We start from the raw sequence: 19,433 nt of genomic DNA on the forward strand, positions 1-19,433 counted from the left end.
TATAGACATTCTTTTTCATATTTAATATAAAAAAACACTTTAAATTAAAAATATAAAATTAATACACCAGTAAAATATAGATTTAAATTATTAATTTATATTTTAAATTATTAATATATTTAAATTACTATTAGTAAAATAATTAAATATAAATAAAATTAATGATTATAAATAAATTTATGATTTATAGTAGTATGTTTAAATAAAATATTATATTTTATAAATCAATAAAATATAATTTAAATGTAAATATATATACATTTAATATTATTACAAAAAGAAAAAATATGATTTTTTTATGGGATGACATAATAGTAAAATATAAAATACAATGGAATGAAATTTTAAAGTAATATAGGTACACTATTACTGAAAAATCTTCATTTGCAAGATTTTAAAATTTCATAAACTTTAAATTTCATTCAATCCCACCAAATTCCATTACAAATTTAATCAGAAATTAAAATAAATAAAAAAATAGAAATGTAATAAAATTAGTGATAATATTGTAAATAAACTTTGAATGGAAAGTAATAATTAATAATTAAATATTAATTTATTAACTTTGTCAAAATTAGTAACCAAAATAAATTTTAGATTAGATTGGATTGACTGAATTTCATACCTCCCGGTCATGGATGGGTTATAACTTATATTAGATTTGAAGATAGTGTTATTTATTGTAAATACTTGTTGAGTGAAAAATAGTAATAGTAATTAAATATTAATTTGTTAAAATTCGCCCTAATGAGATAAATTTAAAAAACAATAAAATAAATTTGAGGACTGTGAGAATATATCTTAATGCAAAAAATAAAATAAAATTAGAACACACCTTAAAATTTCAAGATAGACAACAAAATAATGCGAGAAAACAAATTTACACGAAAATTTACATACAACATTCGTATTCCCTGCAGAACAATGGTTGTATTTGTGCCCAAAACATACATAAAATTATGCTAAGAACTTTCTGAAAGATTCAATAATCAAAATTTGACAACTTCCAAGGAAGAAAGCGATCATAGGCGAACCGAATTTGCTTCGAACTAAATAATTCCCCGAAGCTATCAACATTGTTCGAAAAATATCACGAGTTTGGGGATGAATGGATACCTTTGAACCTCCAAATCACCGTCTAACTCGTCTAGAACTTGGTTTCGTTATTGCTTCGATGAGCCTGTAGGTCCATTTGTCCAGCATTCCTGCACCAAGATAATATACATACATATATATATATATTTATATATCAATGTATGTATCGATGGAATGACAATTCTCGTAGCTATTTTAGATTAACTAATGTTCTCAGAGAGCGATATAAGGTATAAATCGACAATATAATGTGCATCTTAACATAATAAAAGCAAAATATATATAAACTTATAATACATGACAAGTATGAACATATATTGTACTCTCTGTCCATCGAAAAAGTATACATGTACTTCTAGCGCAAAGTTTGAGAAATAATAATATTTTAATCGTAATAGATAGTTAAAAGTAATGTACAAGAACAATTTTGTCCTTATATTTTTGTTTAAAAGTAATTATGTAATGATAAATTAAAAGATATTTGCAAAAAAAAAATGAAAGTTTTGAAATGATTATTTTGTAATTGAATAATCCAAAAAAAATATATATACTTTGTGAATGGACGGAGGTAATAATAGTTTACACAACAAACGTTGATTTAATTCAAGATATGTGTTGTTGGTTTATAATTCATGTGCTGATCGGGACTAATCACAACACCCTAATTGCTCCTATTCATAGACTTTGTTCTCTTTGTTTTCTTTTTTTCCAATTTATTTACTATGTAATTTCTATGATGTCCTATATACATTCATTATTTTTTGTTACAGAACATTACATACAACTACTATTTAAATACAAAACACAGTATATATTTTCAGCACTATTGTATAATTGTCGTAAACATATCAACATTGCAATAGGAGGCTAGCTCATGATAAATAGATGAATTACCTGTTAAGGCGAATGTGCCACCGAGTACAGCACAAAGGCGTGTGACGAAGTGGAGAAAATTACGGCGCTCTTCCCTGATGGTCACCGTGATTGGCGAGAGATCATACAGAAAGTACACGGCTGGATCAAAATAAAAACAAAGGATAAGATATGTATATATATATATATATATATATAAACATCTCCATTTAGCAAAGACTTGCCTGGCCACGCCTTCCCAGACTCGTCTATAGGAGAAAAGTACTCGGTGACGGAGAATTGATTTGTGGGCAGAACTTCCTTTGAGATATACTTGTATTCAGTTGGAACGATCTATATATATCGTATAAAAGCAAAAACAAAAGACGGCGCACCTCACTTATTTATTATTACATAATAATTCATATATTCCAAAATTATTTAGCCATATGTTTGTCGGATAAAATGGGTAAAGATCAGACCTTTATGTAATACTTGAACGTTCCACTTGTTCCATGCAAAATCCGGACTGTATCATCAAGTGGGTTATGAATCCCAGGATACTTCGGCCCAAATGACAATTCGTGAATTACATGACTCACATTGACGTGCGATGACCCGTCAAATATCTGCAGAAGAGCAAACCTTCAAGGTTCAAAATAATTTAAAACTCCACAATTGATTTCATAATCAAATGGCAAGGAATATTGCACAATAAAAGCTTTAGATCATAATAAGCATTCGATGTTACAATGTCAAGAATGAATTATGAGGAGATAAAAACATATTAAAAGATATATGTGGTTAGGCGAATGTTTCAGAAGATTTGGTGCAGAAGTATCGAGGAAATGCTGTGGCAGCAATTGAAGCTGTCGAATATATAGAAATGTGGAAATAATAAACAGAAGAATTCACCATGTCAATCGTATATATCACGACCAACTAAAACCTTTCCTAATTTAGTTAGAATTATAAATCGGATAGGAAAAACCCTGCCCTGCAGCAAGAGGACAATTTAAATAAGGGTTCCGCTAAGTTTACAACACTATAGTTTTCTGCGGTAACAAAGAGGAAAATAGCATGAACGAAAGATTAAACGTTATTCGATATATTTAACGCTTAAATAATGAATTCACTTGGGCATATATTTCTAAGGAAGAAATCGAGTAGAGAGTGGACTTTGCTAGCCTATGCAAATAAATAGCATCATTTTTCACACAAGTCAGATCGAAATGAAAACAAGTTTAGATGGTGTGTGTGTATATATATATATATATATATGTATTAGAGTGCTCACCCTTTGGGCAACAAATATGTTTAACCCGTGAACGGAAATATGGAAGTTTCCAGCAACCCGTTGTACATCCAAAACCCCATATACCTGCAGGAAATAATGATTTATTCTAATCATTTATAAAATTATTGACACCTCCCTAAGAAAAAGATAACGAAATAAGTGGAATTTTCCATAAATAAAATAAAAACGGAAATGACAATGAAAGGGAAGAATAACATACCCGACAACCTTCCCCATTTGCTAATGAATTCTTCACCTTACTGATCAATTTCTCAGCTTCTTGATCGAGATTGTGGAGTTCAGTTTTATGATCAGACTCCTCTTTATGATCTTTGTGGTCATCTGATCAAAGTGGCAAAATGAATTGTGATGTAATCGATTTTTGATTTGTTGAGAAATGCTTTACGAAGGTTAACTCAACACATAACTACACTTCCATACGAAGAACAGTAAAAGCATAAATACTAAACAAGAATGAAGACATGCCTATTTCGAAATTTAAACTTTAAAACTTTCCCATCAACATGCTATTACAAACATAAAAACCCGCGAAGGAACCAGGAAATAAGGCGAGAAATATAAAAAGTAATAAGCATATAGACTTTAATGAAGTCCTAGTGAACTAACCGTGTTGGTGAGCAGCATGTTCTTTCTCCACAAGGTCTGATAAATACTCGGTGCCGGTGATCTGACCATCTTTATTCAAGCGAAGCTGCAAAGACACGTCATTGTAACAATAAAAAAGAGAGAAATTTCAATTTTGTTTATTTTCTAACTGCACACACAAAAAGATTTCAATGGAGCCTGCTAGAAACAAAAGAAAGATCTGCAGTGTTCACAGATTCGCACACACATTAAGGATGCGTTTGTTTCAAGGATTTTGGAAGATTTCCGCTATTCAAACAAAATTTTCGCTCCAAAAATATCAAATCAAACACTTATTTTTCATTTTTTATATTATACTAAAAATCAATTTTACATTCAAAACATCACATCAATATTTATTTATATCATACCATACAACTATTTCAATTCAAATATTATACTATTCAAATCCCAAACAAACCTTCCATATATTTGTGTCGAGATCGACTTCATGTTTCCCTGACATATCTATTGCATCAACACTAAGAACTGCAAGCATAAAACAATTACATTAACAAACGGAAAACGTGAATGCCGCCATAGCTTGCAATAAAGAATAAAGAAGCGCATCGATGAAAAGATTTGAATCGAAGGAGAAGCAAGGACATGCTAATTGTAAATGGATTTTAGATTGCTAACCATCACAAGGTAAAGATGGGAAGGTCATGTTTATATGGATCGGAAGCAATTGTCCACGGGTCAAATCGACCGCCATCTGCAAAAGATTTAATATTTCACACCACAAAACAATTAAGCTAAATAAGAAAATCAAAGCAAACCACTAAATAGTGGGAATCAATGAAATGGAAAAAAAAAAGGCTCCAAGAAAATGACCTGGTGCACGGTGTACGTCGATAGATAATAAGTAACCTCATGGAAGAACAATGTTGCCATGATAACCAGTCCAATGACAGAAACTAATGAGAAACATAAACAGTATCAGAATAGTGATGTAAAAACCAATCATTCAAATGGAAATCATCGAAACAATCATATTTAGTTGAAACTAGTCATGCTCGAGAACCGAGATTTTCAGCCCTCAGTTATCAGTTATAGCAATTCATTTATTTCTAAAAGATAGCCTTTAAATAATCACAATAAGTGTTTGATGCACAGCATTGAAAAATATATATTCATTTCCCTTGTTTGTTTAGATCAGTGAATTTGAAATTGAAAAATGAATAATGAATAATTTCTCATTCTCTATTTTTATTATTCCACCCTATACAGAAAAAAAATCAACAGTAAGTGACAATAAGAAATTATAGTGTGTATTTATTTGGCCTTTTCTACTATTCAATTAGTCCGATTATCTATAAAGATAGAATATTTTCTCTCATAGAATATGATTTTCAGATTATTGTTAAAAAAATCACCAACCTAAACAAATTAACAATATTTCTCCGGACATTTCAACTCCATCTAATGTTTATAGCTAATTAATTGTCTACTCCTAAGTTGAATTCAGTGTTTTACAGAACACACAAAAATAATAATAATCAATTCTCTTTCTCAACCTATATATCATTCTCTACAATTTTATCATCTACGATTCAACCAATTGCTCCAGTAAAAATGGTTCCTGCTTTCTACCAGAGAGTGAATCCTAAACAAATTTAAGAATTCTTAGAACAAACATTCATCGTCAAAATTAGATTTGTTCAAACAATTCTGCAGCTACAAGTTCTTGAATCCAGAAGCAAGCACAACTCAGGATCAACGAAAAATCATTACCAATTCGAAACACAATAAAATCAAATTACCGAGAGCTCCTGTTTTCGTCTTCTGCATCAAATGTTCTTCCGCGCGCGGAAACGCGTCAAGGCTTCTGATAAACTGCTTCAAATTCCCCATTTCTGTCTGTGTCTTTTCGCGTTTCTTTGGCAACCCTAATTCCCCCAGAAGTCAAACGAGCCTGAAATCATTCAACAGGAAGAAAAGCGTGAGGAATTCAGGGGGCAACCAAAGACGCCATGCTAATTCAGGAAGGGAGAAACGCAACATCTAAATTCCCAATCTGTTGCTCATATAATCATCATCCATAGTTCACATACGTTCGTACCAGAGATTCCGAAGGATTACCTTACAGACAAGATGTGCGAAATTTCCGCCTGCAAAGACAACGAAAAATTATGAGCAATAGCAAATGGGCCGTGGATCAATATTATGCAAATATTGGGCTGGCCTTTGAAATAAAAAAATAGCGTCACTTTGCAATTAACCGATTCAATTAGGACTTATTTTATAAATTCCGTCAACTCAAAGGGTGTCTTCACATATGCTTTTTTAGTATTAGGAGTGGATAATATTAAATTATTAAATTTTATGGATAAATATAATACTTTGTCCGTCCATAGTAAATTTTACAAGATTTTTGTATTAAGAAAAATTAGTATTTTATAAATATATAATATAATAAAATGATATAATATTTATTTTATTATTGAAAAATAATGTGAAAATAAAAATTATATGTATTTTAATATTTAATTGAGAGTTATTTTCTAAAAAAAAATGAATAAAAATTTTTGATTTTAATCTTAAAAAAATGAATAAAATTTTTTGATTTGAATAGATTAAAATGATAAATAATAAATTACTAATGGACGGATAGAGTATATATTATATATGTGTTAAAATATTACTATATTATTTTAATAATATTTTAATAATATTTTACAAAAACTCGTGTTACTTAAAATAAATTTAATTAACAAATCCAAAATAAATTTTTAATTTTTTTTATAATAAGTTAGGAAATAATACTCTCCACCATAAAAATTATTTCATTTGGGTCCGACATATATACTAAGAAAAATAAATATTTTATTAAAAAATGATAAATAGTTGAAAATATTTATAAAATTTTAACTAAAAATTAAAGTAACGAAGAGAAATAATGTGATAAAGTTAATGATATTTATTGTAAATAAAAATTGAATGAAATTAATAATTAAATGTTGATTTGTTAACTAGGACAAAATTAGTAATTGGATAAATTTATAAAATTGACTAGAAAATGATAATAAATTTGAAGAAAGAAGAAATTAATATTTTACTTAATAACTTATGTAAAATAATTATTTACATAATATATGTATAAACATATGCAAACGTGGGGGCTAGTTACTCATACGATGTATGCTGATTTATTTAATAATGAAATAATTTATTACAAAATTATTTGTATTATTTTTTAATTTTTTATGTTAAAAGTTAAAAAAATACATAATATAATACAAAAAAAGACTCAGCAAGAGTAAATAAAGAAAAAAAAATTAATATAATATACATATTTCTTATTTTTATATTACTTAACAAATAATTTTCTAAGAATATTTTTTTAATCAAAATACAAAACAAACCCACTTTAGGTTTTCAAAAATAAATAAATAAGTAACATATTTTTAAAAAATATTAATTATTTACATAAATTTTTATAATTATCGTGTAAAAAAAAATCTTTTGATTCAACACAAAAAAATCAGAGTATTTAATAAGTGACTTTTTAAACACAATTTAAAGTGAAAAGTTACGGTGATAATGAGATATAGCTAAAGTTAGGGGGCTAAGGTGCAAATATGTCCCACTCCGTCGTTGGTTTGCGCTCTGCACTCACTATCTGTATATATATGTATAAAGAAACCAGCCCATAGTGGATTTCCGATCTCTCCACATCACCCACCAAACAGCACTTTCCTCCGAATAAAGCTCCCAACCACCGCGGCAGCACGTAACGGCGGCAGAAGCAGAGCCTACCAATGGCGGCAATGGCTCTCCGGAAGATCTCTTTTCTTCGTGTGCGCTCGGTTTCCTCTACTCGCGTGTTCACGGTTTGTTCTACTATTTTGTTTATTTCTATTACTATTGTAATTATCTTTCTTTTTTATGTTTGTTTCTATGTATTTCTGGATTTTATTAATTGATTTTAGTTACTTGCATCGTTGTTTGTGTTGATGTTCGTGTTTTTTGCTGCAGTGTTCTCTCTCGAATCAAGCGGTTAGCCTTAAGGATGCTTGCAGAGTCACTGTAATCAATTCATTAACCGCCACTTTTAGTGAATTTGTTATGTTTGATGATTGAATGACGGAATCGTATGGTATCACTGGATCTGATTTTTTGACAGTGGCCGAAGCAATTGAACGCGCCTCTGGAAGAGGTAGATCCGGAGATTGCCGATATAATAGAGCTTGAGAAAGCACGACAATGGAAGGTGTAAATGCGTTGCCTTTGGATTGGAATTCGTTCCGATTCGCCCTTTTGGATTGTTTCTTAAGGTTTTTATGTGGCATCATGAATTTTAATTACGCTACTTGTGCATTTAGGGGCTAGAACTGATACCATCAGAAAATTTCACTTCATCGTCGGTGATGCAAGCCGTTGGATCGGTTATGATTAATAAATACAGTGAAGGATATCCTGGTGCTAGATACTATGGTGGAAATGAGTATGACTTTTTGCTTCTTATCTCAGTTGTCTTCTTGATTTAATCTGAGGATATTTTTTTTTTTTTTTAAAGCTCGCAACACAGTTCCATAAATGCTTATTTATCCTTCTACTGATTGTGTGCTTATATGCTCTACTACTTGTGGAGTAATGCCTTTAATTTCAACAACATGCATTTATTTATGATGTCACCTTTTTCATGAGTAACACAATAAACCAGATTCTCTATCACCTCTAAAACCTTTTATCTTACTAAAATGAAAGTATTATTTATTTGGCATTGCAGAATCCTTCAACTGTGTGAAAAACAAGCTCAACAATGTAATATTTGTATCGATCAAGTCTTCCTCATTTATCGAATCAATGTTTATTTTTGATTTCTCTATGCTTAAGGTATATTGACATGGCTGAGAGATTATGTCAGAAGCGTGCCTTAGAAGCATTTCAACTAGATCCTGCAAAATGGGGAGGTCAGCACATTCTTATAATGCATTTGTTCTATCTATAATGAATAATCTATAATTTGAAAATCTACAAGATCCTTACTTTCCCACTAAAATTGAATGAGTAAAGAAATTCTTAACGACCATATTAAATTGTAATAGTTAAACACCAGTAAGTTGAATTTGATGAGCTTTAGCCATTCAACTGATTAACTCCTTGTTGAATAATAACAGTACTAAATTCACATATTCTTTATGACTTATCATATGTGTCACAAGCATATGTACTATACATAATATCAGAACTATGAGTCAATGACTTGTTTCCAATGTAAGTCTTTTAGTAAGTAAATAAAAATAATGTAATGAGATGAAACTTGTTCCACTGACAAAGTGCTTGGTGAATTTTAAGCTACTTATGTAAAGTTCTAGTCATTTATCTTTGCAGTAAACGTACAGTCACTGTCTGGGTCTCCTGCCAATTTTCAAGTTTATACTGCTCTGCTTAAACCTCATGAAAGGATCATGGCACTTGATCTTCCTCATGGTGGCCATCTATCACATGGTTATCAGGTGCTTCCAAATTCTCGTCAATGTTCTTAATCTTTCTTTAACGATTTTATACATTTTAAAGTGCTTATTTTATAATTTGGTTGATGACATGTAGACTGATACAAAAAAGATTAGTGCTGTGTCTATATTTTTTGAGACAATGCCGTACAGACTGGATGAGAGCACTGGGTATATTGACTATGATCAGGTAACATATCTCAAACATCTATACATTGTTTTAGTTGTATGAAATACTTAATCGCCTTAGTCATTTTTAAATGGAAGCACTGAAACCTTTTCTTAAAACAGAATGTTACTGGTCCAATTTCAATAATAGGCTATAAACTGTTTCACTAGTACCACGTGAAAAGAATCCAGTCTTGATTGATTTTATTTCATAGTTATTGTTGTTGTAGTTGTTATAATCTTTGCTCTGATGTTTTTGGTTGGATGAAGACAGAACAAATTTATATTCATTTTTCTTTCTTCTAGTAATCAAATGAAAGTAGTTATACTTGCTGTGGAATGAACAAAGTCTCATGCACATTGTATTTAATGTTTAATGTAGAATGAATCAGGATTTTCCAAGTCAGTATAAGCCCACTTTTTTTTAAAAAAAATAATAATTTAAAGATTATTTTATGTTGATTGGATTGGTTGAGGAATAAAAACATCTGTCATTTTGCTTCTTTCCTGACTTTGTCACACTTTCTATTCATGTCACTCAATATGCAATGCTGCTGCTTTTATGCTGTTGCAGGCAAATATCTGCTAACTATCCTAAGTTGCGTTTGTTATCTCTTTTTTGTCTTTCCCCATTTACTGGGGAACATTCATGACCATGAATGTCAAGCTGTTTCCACCGAAAAAAGAAAAAAAGTTCTGCTGTGTTATTGCTCCGTTTTGAGCTATAATATGAAGTAGTTGTTCCTTTGCTACTGTATTTTCTTCAATCCTTCTCGCTGCATTAAAGCGTTGGCTGTATCATTGCAGCTGGAAAAGAGTGCAACACTTTTCAGACCGAAATTGATTGTTGCAGGTGCAAGCGCTTATGCTCGTCTATATGATTATGCTCGGATTCGCAAGGTAACCTGATGAACTACTTTGATGTTAAGAACTGGGTTTTTAGTATTGTATTTTATCTTCTTCCAAACAATATGACATCATGTATTAAAAACTGGTGGTTGTAATTAAACTTGCAGGTCTGCGACAAGCAAAAATCTATCATGTTGGCAGACATGGCACACATTAGTGGGTTGGTTGCAGCTGGCGTCATTCCCTCACCATTTGAGTACGCAGATGTGGTTACAACAACCACTCACAAATCACTACGTGGGCCACGTGGAGCAATGATCTTCTTCAGGAAGGGAGTAAAAGAGATCAATAAACAAGGCCAAGAAGTGAGTTTGTCATGCACAATCATCAAATGCTTACTTTACGGTTAATTTGCACATGAAAGGGTCTATAAGCCTATCAAACTTTTATTAGAAGAAACAATATTCTAACCTACATTTCAATCCAACAGGTTATGTATGACTATGAAGACAAGATTAATCAATCTGTGTTTCCCGGCCTTCAAGGTGGACCACACAATCACACGATAACTGCCTTGGCAGTTGCATTGAAACAGGTTTATTATCATATCCCTTCTAATTTTTGTCGACAATTGTTGTTGCATTTCTTGCAGTCTTATTTTTTCCAAACTCATGCCTTTGTAGGCTATGTCGCCAGAATACAAAGCATACCAAGAGCAAGTCCTCCGTAATTGCTCGCAGTTTGCAGATGTAATACCTCTGATTACTCTCCACAATAAATTTTCATCCCATTCGAACTAATATTTTTAGCCATTTTTTGTGAGTGTTAAGCTGTTGTCTACTTCTATTGGTGATCTTGCTTTTTACAGACTTTGTTAGAGAAAGGCTATGACCTTGTATCTGGTGGGACGGACAACCATCTTGTCTTGGTGAACCTAAGAAACAAGGTAGTAGACCCGTATTTTTTTTATCCCTCTCGACATATGTTAATGTGGAAAGTGCAAAAAGATTCATCGTACATTTAAATAAAATGGCTGTCTAATGGCCAAATCCTTGATTTAAATTAATGTACTTTTGAGTTTGTTCTAAATACTACATTTGTATTTCCCACAGGGCATCGATGGCTCCAGAGTTGAAAAGGTTCTGGAGGCTGTTCATATAGCTGCAAATAAAAACACGGTCCCGGGAGACGTGTCTGCCATGGTGCCTGGAGGCATTCGTATGGGTAAGCCCTCCCGCTGTGATCAATCTTCACATTATCGGGTAACTATTGACATTGTTGAATACTCTCAATAGGTACACCTGCTCTTACATCAAGAGGGTTTCTTGAAGAAGATTTCATGAAAGTTGCAGCATTTTTCGATGAAGCTGTAAAGTTGGCACTTAAAATAAAAGCCGACGCAAATGGTTCCACTCATACTCTAATCCTATTTCACATTTGTTCCACTCATTCCCAATAATTTACCTCTCATTGGGTCTTGTTCTAATTAGGAACAAAATTGAAGGACTTTGTAGCAGCCATGAAGTCGGACACTCATCAATCCGCACTGTCGAAGCTGCGAGTTGAGGTTGAGGAATTTGCGAAACAATTCCCAACAATCGGGTTCGAAAAAAGCACAATGAAATACAAAGACTGATAAAAACCACGCCAGGTATTTTTTATTTTGCCCACTAAATTTTGCATGTTCAATTTAAAAAATAAAAATAAAAAATTCCTATGATCTGAATATGGATGAAAAAAATAGTTTTCTTGTACTCTCAGTTATGAATGTGCTTTTGTTCTTGTTAGCAACTGCAGAATCCTTTGCCCATAAACTGTTCTTCAAATTCAACACATGATATGTTCCAACACATGATATGTTCCGATTGTCGAATAGTTGTAGTCTTGTAGATCTTTTTGGATTACCTTTTTCATTGATCAATCTAGCTATGCTTTCTTAGCAATATTGATTTTGTGTGTGTGTGTAATAATACTGTCGCAAATATGTGAATATATTTATCGATTTAATTTACACAACCCAAAATCCTCTTGCCAAAAGTAGTCAAGGACTAGTGTCTACTGTAAAATATGCATGCATATATTAAACTGAAAATTTCAATTAAATAGTGATTAGAATAATAGATAGCAATAATATAGTTTTGGGAATATATTAAACTACATTTATTTTAGCTATATAATATATATTGAATCCTAAAGCATCCCTTATAATTATTATCTCGACTCCATTACCTCATCTTTCTATCTACATCTAGAGCTGTTAAACGAACCGGCTCGATTAAAGCTCGTTCGTGAACATTAACGAGCCGAGCCGAACAGCATAAACAGGCTCGTTTGGTTAACGAACGAGCCCGAGCTTTTTTTCGATTAAATAATATATTTATTATAAATATTATATATACATATAAAATTATAATTTATAAATAAATAAAATATTAATTTAAAATATATAAATAAAATGATTTTAAAATTTCTTTTTAATTTATATATAAATTTAAAAAAGTGAGACAAAAACGAACTCAAACGAGTTTAATTGAGCCTAAACGAGCCGAATACGAACACGAATATGAGTTCAAACAATAAAAATTCTTAACGAACAAACATGAGCCTTGTTTGCGAACATTAACTAACACTTAAAATTTGGCTTCGACTCGGCTCGTTAACAGCTCTATTTACGTCATATTCATCTAACATTTCAATCTGAGACTGATTATGGCCCAAATTAGGGTTATTCAACACCATGTTGATTAGCCCAATCAGTATATTACAATGATATTTACAATACATAGTTGTTGTCTAACATCATGTGTATATCATTAGCATGTGTCATTGTACTAACACGTGGTATATGCTGAGATAAGTAGTTACATATGTTAGATGAGTTATTATCATGTGCCACAGTTAGTTTAATTATATTAACATAAATTATACATGTTGTATATTTATTTATTATATGTTCTTCGGCTATATTTGAAGTGGTGTGAGCACCATGGTAAATATATTGATTCAGCAAACTAACAATAGCCTTTAACATTCGCACCAATACTTTAAACTCATTATCTTCGTCAAGTGGACCTACATATTTTTGCACTGTGTTTGTCAGACACATTCAATTCTTTCAAGAGGTAATATATGTCTAAAATTCATATCTCCTCGTCCCAAAACAATAATCTCATTTTTATTTTCGTTTGTTCCCAAAATAATAATTTTATTTTCATTTTTGATATGTAGCTCTTTACTATTTTACAAAATTATCTTCACTTTTCACAATAATGACATAAAGTAGGGACATTTTGGTCTTTTAAAATTATTTTTACGCTGAATATCAATATAATATTAATATTTCTTAGTTTTTGTGTCCCTATTGTTTTGAGAATATGGAAGTATTTTGAACAAGAGGTAATGAAAAAAAACTGAAATGTAATGATAGGAAAGGTAATGGTAAGAAATGTTCTAATACACAAGTAGGCTCAACTTAATGCAACTTTTTCAAAGATGATGCCTTGAACAATAATAATAATAATAAATAGTAGAAGAATTGTTGTCCATTGAATAAAATATAGTAGTAATATTAATATAGATGGATGGGTTGATAAGGTAGAAGACAAAAAGTGTGGCCTAACCAGACCAGACCTTCTCTTGTTTTTTCATTCTGCATCTTGACAAAGTCTAGTTTGTAATTATAATATACGCTTCTGTCTGCTGCACTTCTCAGTTACACCTCCTTTATTGTTATCATATCTGCATCCAATCTATATATAAAATATAATTGAATACAACTTTCATATATATATATAACCAAATTTCATGAGAATAATGTAAATTTGGTATGATAGGCACCATTCTTTTTTATTTTACTCTTGTATATGTGCTTGGTGTTCATGTGTGCATTGTAAAATTTTTACATGTTCGTAAATAATATTGAAACTTAAAAAAAAAAAAAAAAAAAGGTAAACTGTTTTTTTTAGTCCCGTAAATGGACTCCTTATCATTTTAGTCTCGTAAGTGGTCAGTAAGGGGTCAGCTATGGAACTAAAATGACAAGGGGTCAGTTATGGAATTAAAAAAATAAGTTTACAAAAAAAAAAAAAAAAGTATAAAACATACATTATCAAAGTAGAAAATTCAAGAAAAAGCTTCAAGGTGACAGTATTATCAAGGGTGTGCAATTGAGGATAAAACATATTTGAAGTAATCATCCATTTAGATACATAGTTTTGGAGTTTCGATTTATTTTTTAATAATAAAAATTGAATATTTGATATCTTGTAAAATGTTTGTATGGGAGCTTGTTTTGGAATTTCGATTTTAAATTTAATTGTTTGATATGAAATAAATAAATATTATATTATTTCTTTTGATTTTTTTTTTTTTTTCGAAATAGTAGAGATTCATAAAAATCCTCCAAACAAACATTAACCCATCAAAATTTATATATATATATATATATTCACAAAAAAATATGTATTTTTTTATTTATAATAAATAATTTTTACATACTTCTTCATCTGTATCGTATTTTTTATTTATAAATTTATAATAAATAATTTTTACATACTTTTTCATCTGTATCATTCAACACTACATTTATTTACAAATGGAATATAAAAATTTCACAAATCATTATCTACCAGAATGAATATCCTTCTTTAAAAAAAAAAAAAAAATTCAAAAAATAAATATATAATGTAAACAGAGCTCATATTATTTGTAGTCAATCTATATAATCACTACATACCCCAATTCAATAAACAACATTGTAATGACTCAACCGACATTATAATGACTTAACCAAGTCAGTCAGTCAGTCTAAGATCCTATTATCTACAGCCATAGTCAAATTTTAAGTGTTCGTTAACGTTTACGAACAAGACTCGTGTTCGTTCATTAAGCTTTCGAGCTCGACTCGTTAAGAATTTTTGTTGTTTAAGCTCGTGTTCGGCTCGATTAAGCTTCGTTTGTCTTATTTTTTAAAATTTATATATAAATTATAAACAAAATTTAAATTATTTTATTTATATATTTTATATGTATATATAATATTTATAATAAATATATTATTTAACGAACGTTCGCGTACAAAGCTTGGACTCGTTCGTTAGCCAAACGAGCATGTTTATGTTGTTCGACTCGGCTCGCTAACGTTCGCAAACCGAGCTTTAACCGAATCGAGCCGAGCCGAACCGAACCGAGTTCACGAATAGCTCGGTTCGTTTACCGGCTCTACTATTAACAATCTTAATCCACTTGTACACAAAATTCACTAATCTTGAAATTAAAAAGACTAATTCCATAGTCTTAGTTTAAAGCCTCCCTGCTCTAATACCAAATCCATGTATAAGATCTCCCATTCCATTCCAAGGCAAGCATATTCCAAAATACAGAGACTTACAGACACTGGAAATGTTAAAAAGCCCCTGTCTGATTGCCTGCCTGCCTGCCTGCATTTCACTCTCACACACAAAATAAAAATTTAAAGAACACATATATAACAAAACCCCATTCACATATTATATTATATATGTATGTATATAATATAATGTGGGTGATGTAGAAGCCACTTATTTTGGATAATAAATAAATGATGATGATGATGGTGAAATGGATTCCTCATCAGAATACCTACAATCCCCTCCACAAAAATACAACTAATTCTCCACAGAACATAACACAGGTAGAAAGAAAAAGAGTTACTGCAGCTCAATAATATTTCACACACACACATATCATACTTTTTCTTTTTGAAATTAATCTTTCTAATTCTTGGTGTTTTTGGCAGCTACACACACTTTCCTCCATACCCTGCATTCCTAACCAGTGCCTGTTTTATATCTTCTGTATTCATCATTGCCCTCTTCTTCAATTCCTACACCCAAATAAAAAGTTTCAAAAAATCAAAATCAAAAGCTGCCATTTTTCTGAAAAAATGGTTCTTGGGAGGTTCCGGATCTCCAACACCATATGCATCCACACCATCCATGGTGTGGGCCCCCACATAAACAGAAGGTGTAGATTCATCAGGTTCTCGAGGGAGGGAGGGAGGGAGGAACCATCCAAAATTCCAAAGTGATATATATATATATAGTTAGAAACTTTAGGGAAATCTCTCTAATTTGCAGTTAATAATTAATTAATTAAAAAAAAAAAAAAAAAAGGATTTACCTCTGAGCAAGAAGCTTGAAGTGCAAAGTCATTAAAGCAGCTGATAATGCAGTGCTTAAAGTCGAGGCCTAATGCCTCTAGTGTGGTCACTGTTGATAGCAACAATCCAGGCTTTCCCCCACAGCATATCTCCACTCTTGTGTCCTCATTTCTCCTCTCCACTTCAAACTGCACAAACACATTCAATTACACCATTTTTGTTTCCATTTGGGACAAAGGGCTTTTCTTCAATTTATGTAAATGTGTCTTGTGGGGTGGTTTTTGGAGGATGGGTGGTGGGGCTTCAAAATACACAACCACACTAAATTCACCAATTTGCTTCCATTTGGATTAAAGGGTTTTTCTTGTATTCATGTAAATGTGTGTGGGGAGTGGTGTGGGGAATTCACACACACACACAATTCACCAATTTGTTTCCATTTGGATTAAAGGGTTTTTCTTGAATTCATGTAAATGTGTGAGTGGACTGTGGAGTGGTGTTGGGAGGGTGGGTATGTAGGGGTTAGGGTTTCAAAATGCACACAAACACACATGGATTAACCATTTTGTGTCCATTTGGAATAAAGGGCTTTTCTTGAAGTTATGTTTTTGTGGGTGGAATTCAAAATGGCTGGTACATTGATTCACTGATTTGTAAACAAAGGGTGTTTCTTGAATTTATGTGAATGTGGGGTGGGTTACCTTGGGTGAATTTCTGACAAGAACTTCATTAGGTTTGACATCTTTGAAAATGCTCATAATCCCCATCTGATCTGACCCTAATTGCATGTCCTCTTGCAATGAGTTGATTCTTTCCAACAGCTCCTTCATGTAGTCTATGGTGTCCCCAAGAATGGATGTTCTATCCATCTGCCAAAAGTTAACAAACTTTGTCTTCAATTACAGGCTTTTGGACGGAAAAAAAATTAAAAATTACAGCTTTTGGAAATTCAGAAAAAGTGAAAAATTAAAATAAAGGTGTTTCTTCGTTCTTGAAAGGTCCAGGACTTTCTGAACCGGATCCATCTGCACCGTTGCTTTGTTAAATAAGCGGTGCGATTCATCCTGACTTTTGAGGTCCCGGGAGGTTTCGAGAATTAGGGATTATATAATTAATTTAATTGATTAATTAATTACTTACCTTACTGATTTTGGGGACGACTGACCGGAGCATCGAGAGGCGGTCGTTCAGGCGCTTCCTCCGCCGCCGCTCCGCCATGAGATTCTTCGACGGCTGCCCGGAGACCTTCTTCACTTTGCACTTCCTCAAATCCGGCGGCGGAGAAATCCCAACATCATAAGAACCTGCGGCGGCGGCGGAGGCGGCGGGCATTTCGGGCAGGGACTCCACTTTACAAGGAGCTCCGGCGGGTCCGACATTCGGAGCTCCGTTTACAAACGGGTCGCCGCCTTCCCCGTCGTCACGTGCCGACGGCGTGCCGTAGTAGCTGTACTCCTGATCTTGGTAATTCGGGAGGTCCAGGCTCCCGAAGTCCGGCGGCGACAGGTCGTCGGCGAACGGAGCGCCGCCGCCGCCGGTGTAGGGGAGGAGCGCGGAGTAGTCGTCGTCGAAGGGAGTGTACGGATCGGCGGTGGGGATGGGGAAAGCAAGGGAAGTGTTGTTGTAGGAAGAATCCACGGCGGCGGAGGTGGTGGCGACGACGGCGGCGGCGGCGGCGGCGGTGGCGGTGGGCCAGATGAAGTTGGGGTTGAAATAATTATTGTAATCTGAATTGGGGAAGGCGTAATTGTCGTGATCGGAAGTGTCCCGGAGAGCCAAGAGGTCTTCTAGAAACGTCCGTTCATTGTTTGTGATGTACTCCATTTCCCTCTCTCTCTCTCTAGAATTTCTTCTCGCTCTAGAATACACAGACGCAGTGAGTGTGTTTGTGTGTGTTGAGAGGTTGAAGAAGACAATGGGGGAATTCTTTGTTGTTCTTCTTCTCTCTCTATCTTTTCTTTCTCTCTCTAAATTAACAAAGGCTCGAAGGAATGTGGATGGAGGCAGTTGCTGCCTCTGCCTCCTATCCTATACATACATAGATATATATATTTTATTATATATAATATTTATAATGACGTATATATGTATGTATGTATATATTTGTGTGTGGGTACAAATTGTGGTGTGGGGTTACAGTGCTGTAAAATAACGAGAGTTAAATAAAAAATTACTCCGGTAAAATGATATAGTTAAGGCCACAAAAATTAAAAGATGCAAGTAGAAAGTAAAATAAAGTCCTCTCTCCAATCCATCACAATTCAAGCTATTTTTATTTTTGTTTGTTCTATAATAATTGATATTTTTTTATTTTTAGTAAAAATTATTAAATCAAAATATATTTAACAAATATAAATCAACTTAATTAACTAGACAAGATACAACATCATAAATGAAAAATGAAGTAGGATCCACTTAAAACTTCTTTATTTCTATATCTCTTAAAAAAATATATATATTTTATTTATATTTAAAACTACACATCTTTTATAAAATTGATTTATGTTAATTATAAATAAACAAAAATATTTTTTTATTTACTTGTATTATAAAAAAAATTATTCTCTTGATATTCATATTGCATATATATTTAAATTGATATATGATGTTTAAATATTTAAGTATATATTTTAATTTTTTTAATCATATATATTAAATTTACTTTAAAATTATAAATATTATTAATTATATAAAAAATAATATAATAATATCATAACTCATTATTATTAACTAATTAAATATATTTATCTTAAATATTGTGTCCCTAATCAAAATAGTTTAATTTCGATGGAACAGAGTGAGTATAAGAGTGAGTATTATACTAAAATATTTATTAAAATATAATAAAAAATAGTAAGATAAATAAAGAAAGATAATAACAACTTAGTTATTATTTATTAAAGTTATGATAATAAAATTGTAGATAAAT

General features: G+C 31.9%; 3 protein-coding genes across 5 annotated transcripts; 1 reads left to right on the forward strand and 2 right to left on the reverse strand.

Moving 5' to 3' along the window:
• Nucleotides 1-836: 836 nt before the first annotated feature.
• On the reverse strand, nt 837-6,074 carry LOC127248367 (uncharacterized). Of its 3 annotated transcripts, none has more exons than XM_051270669.1 (12): nt 5,972-6,074; nt 5,653-5,804; nt 4,724-4,806; nt 4,529-4,604; nt 4,311-4,378; nt 3,872-3,956; nt 3,465-3,586; nt 3,245-3,328; nt 2,430-2,576; nt 2,193-2,301; nt 1,990-2,109; nt 837-1,205 (listed from the first exon to the last, which is right to left on the reverse strand). In XM_051270669.1, the coding sequence occupies exons 2-12, from the start codon at nt 5,741-5,743 to the stop codon at nt 1,132-1,134; spliced, it is 1,059 nt and encodes a 352-aa protein (XP_051126626.1). In that variant the 5' UTR covers nt 5,744-5,804; nt 5,972-6,074; the 3' UTR covers nt 837-1,131. The 3 variants fall into 3 exon arrangements, with proteins under 3 accessions (XP_051126626.1, XP_051126628.1, XP_051126627.1); XM_051270671.1 differs by having other exon boundaries at nt 5,952-6,013; XM_051270670.1 differs by lacking the exon at nt 5,972-6,074 and adding an exon at nt 5,892-5,955.
• Nucleotides 6,075-7,543: 1,469 nt separating this feature from the next.
• Nucleotides 7,544-12,254, forward strand: LOC127248353 (serine hydroxymethyltransferase 2, mitochondrial-like). The gene is made up of 15 exons (XM_051270645.1): nt 7,544-7,722; nt 7,868-7,918; nt 8,016-8,102; nt 8,215-8,336; nt 8,729-8,805; nt 9,227-9,351; nt 9,446-9,538; nt 10,324-10,416; nt 10,533-10,730; nt 10,856-10,960; nt 11,049-11,114; nt 11,234-11,311; nt 11,478-11,589; nt 11,661-11,771; nt 11,856-12,254. Exons 1-15 carry the CDS (start codon nt 7,651-7,653, stop codon nt 11,999-12,001), a joined length of 1,536 nt encoding a protein of 511 aa, XP_051126602.1. The 5' UTR covers nt 7,544-7,650; the 3' UTR covers nt 12,002-12,254.
• A 3,699-nt stretch (nt 12,255-15,953) lies between these two features.
• On the reverse strand, nt 15,954-18,532 carry LOC127248366 (transcription factor bHLH93-like). The gene is made up of 4 exons (XM_051270668.1): nt 17,645-18,532; nt 17,206-17,373; nt 16,525-16,692; nt 15,954-16,228 (listed from the first exon to the last, which is right to left on the reverse strand). Exons 1-4 carry the CDS (start codon nt 18,326-18,328, stop codon nt 16,142-16,144), a joined length of 1,107 nt encoding a protein of 368 aa, XP_051126625.1. The 5' UTR covers nt 18,329-18,532; the 3' UTR covers nt 15,954-16,141.
• Between the last annotated feature and the right edge of the window lie 901 nt (nt 18,533-19,433).

This window comes from Andrographis paniculata, unplaced genomic scaffold, assembly GCF_009805555.1.
Source record: "Andrographis paniculata isolate CXL003 unplaced genomic scaffold, ASM980555v1 Contig33END, whole genome shotgun sequence".
Lineage (NCBI taxonomy): Eukaryota > Viridiplantae > Streptophyta > Magnoliopsida > Lamiales > Acanthaceae > Andrographis > Andrographis paniculata.